The sequence below is a fragment of the Sphaeroforma arctica genome (genome assembly GCF_001186125.1).
Source record: "Sphaeroforma arctica JP610 unplaced genomic scaffold supercont1.324, whole genome shotgun sequence".
Taxonomy (NCBI): Eukaryota; class Ichthyosporea; order Ichthyophonida; genus Sphaeroforma; species Sphaeroforma arctica.
The window spans coordinates 84171-86702 of record NW_014040234.1 but is presented as its reverse complement, the minus strand read 5'-3'; the positions used below and the strand labels follow the sequence as shown (position 1 = coordinate 86702).

The 2532-nt window shown below is 42.0% G+C and overlaps 1 protein-coding gene across 1 annotated transcript in view; it reads left to right on the top strand.

Annotated features, from left to right (window-relative positions):
* The window catches only part of SARC_05216 (hypothetical protein), a gene marked incomplete at its 3' end in the record, with an annotated part of 3938 nt that extends 1595 nt beyond the window's left edge, over positions 1-2343 (top strand). Inside the window, exons 5-8 of the mRNA XM_014300943.1 lie at positions 86-281; positions 668-860; positions 1124-1364; positions 2200-2343. Coding sequence (XP_014156418.1) covers positions 86-281; positions 668-860; positions 1124-1364; positions 2200-2343 — 774 coding nt within the window. The remainder of the gene's footprint in view (positions 1-85; positions 282-667; positions 861-1123; positions 1365-2199) is intronic.
* Positions 2344-2532: the final 189 nt, after the last annotated feature.

Genomic DNA, 2532 nt, shown 5'->3' with positions numbered 1-2532 from the left:
TGTATGTATATTATATGTATTTATATATACCCATATACAAGTTTTAATGCTCATTCCACTCGCATTTATTTCAACCACACATCAGATTTTGGCTCAATGTTACGAGACCAGCGCGGTACCAATAGCGGTAGAGGATGCGTATTCACTGGTGAATATGGTTGATATCAAGCGCATCACGACTAATAACAATGACTCCGATATGTCTGAGGCTACACTTAGCTTTAGGGTGCCAGCGCCCTATACACTGACAGGAGGTGATGCTGAAAACTACACTCTGGAAGGTAGGTCTGATATTAGAATTACAGACACGCACATGTGTTTATATTCCACGTATGTATATGTATGTATGTATGTATTTATGTATGTCTATCCTGTATGTAAATTTGTGTACGCATGTGTATGTATATGTATGTGTATGTGTATGTATGTATGTATGTATGCATATATGTATGTATATATGTATGTATGCATGTATGTATGTATGTATGTTTGTATGTATGTATGTATGTTTGTATGTATGCATGTATGTTTGCATACATATATGTTTATATGTATGTATCATATACGTATGTATATATATATATATATGTATGCATATATTTACATACCTTACACCTTATACTCCATCTTTATGCTTACCTTCATCCTGTCTCCCTTACACACACAGAGGACTGTACAGCGTCTCCGTGTGTGCAGAAATCAACATACAACATCAGCGGGTGCCGCTTGGGCGGGCTCTCGCACTTTACCTACCCAATCAAATGCCAGGAAGGGGCGGCCGATTGCCCTTCCGAACCAGCCACCAGCATAGAAGTGGCTGTGAATGTGATTATGAACTCGTTCTGCGAGCTCACGTTCAAGTATGTAGTCTTAGGCGCCACAGGCACTTGAGCACATGCGTGTGTGTACACATTTGTGTGCCAGGTTGTCTTACTAATGAATGAGTGTAGTCCTCCTGATGTCTGGGCGTAATGGATCATATCGAGTTTTCTTTGGGGTGCATCGGCCGGGGCACTATGCGTGTTTGCACACAGCACATGTAAATACACACATGTATGTGCACGTATTTCATGTTTTATCCACTGCTCAAGATATACACTGTAACCGTTTCCTCCGCACACAGAGACATCTTTGAGACCACGCAAGTGCTGTACACGGACGATACATACACGACGGAGAGAGAAGCCTCGGATGTGTACAAGGTGAAAGATCAGATCTGCCAGAAGCTCAGCTACCTACCCAAGGAGCACCCGGACGTGTCTAGCAATGAGATTGTGATGCTCTCCGTCAAGTCTATTACACGGGAGGTGCTCAACGACACGGCGGAGTGTGAGGACTGGGATGGCACCGCGTCTATGGGGCAGGTAGGTAAATATCTGTTATTAGAATGGATTGTTTCTTTGTCTATCATTAGAATGGAGTATTTCTATGTCTATTACCACCGCGTCTATGGGGCAGGTAGATATACATCTATTACTAGAATGGAGTATTTCTATAATAATGGAGTATTTCTATGAATATTATAAGAATGGTGCCGAGAGTGGAAGGTGCACACTAGGGTGTTCGTATTATATTAAGGCGTCTGTGTATTGGATGGTGAGTGTGGTTGTGATATACATCCTATACTCTGAATTGTGGTTTCGGGCGGACCGGTGTTACTCTGAGCTGATGGGTTGCTTGAACATGTTTCTGTCGGGGGGGGCCTATATCTAGGCCTATTCTCATTTACGAGTCAGCAGATGAGTACATGCACATGCACCTGTTTTAACATTTGGGACTGCTCTTCGTTTGCTTCCAAGTATAATTCCCATGTGTGTTAATGACGGTATACATGCCATGTCACACCGTGTATATGTGCACATGCACTCGTTGGACTTAACGTGAAAAAACAGTTCTGTAAAGCCGTTGTTTTCGACCCAATATGCCCATACAAGCTTTCTCCTAGAGAGTGTTCATAAACTCGACGGTGCAAGCGTCAGCTAGAATCCAGCCGTGTGTGTCACTCTCCTATGACATCAACATACCACTGAACGCCTACGCAAGTGCAGTCCTCACAAGCACTACGCATGCCGATGCCCATCTACCTCTAACTGTATTTCAATGGTTGCTGCATGGGCATGCAAATGTTCATCTGTCACTCTTGGCAGTGCCACTGCGTATGTATGCATTGTTGACCTGTCTCGATTGATTTGTTCACAGGCCTTTCAGGTGGTGCCCCCCGGAGGGACCATCAACTACTGCTTCTCCGTGTCGAATAAGATGTCCTGTCCAATTATCAATGGGGATGGGCTCAACCCCATGAATGTGACTACGACGGTGGAGTTCGAGTACAATGGTAGGTGAAGCGCATTGGTGTGGTGCTGATGATGAGATAGGCGATTTATCGGTGTGCTGCAGTTCACATTACGGTCTGCAACATATATATATATATATACATGATATTTATTTATATATATATATATATATATATATATATATATATATATATATATATATATATATATATATATATATATATATATATATATATAT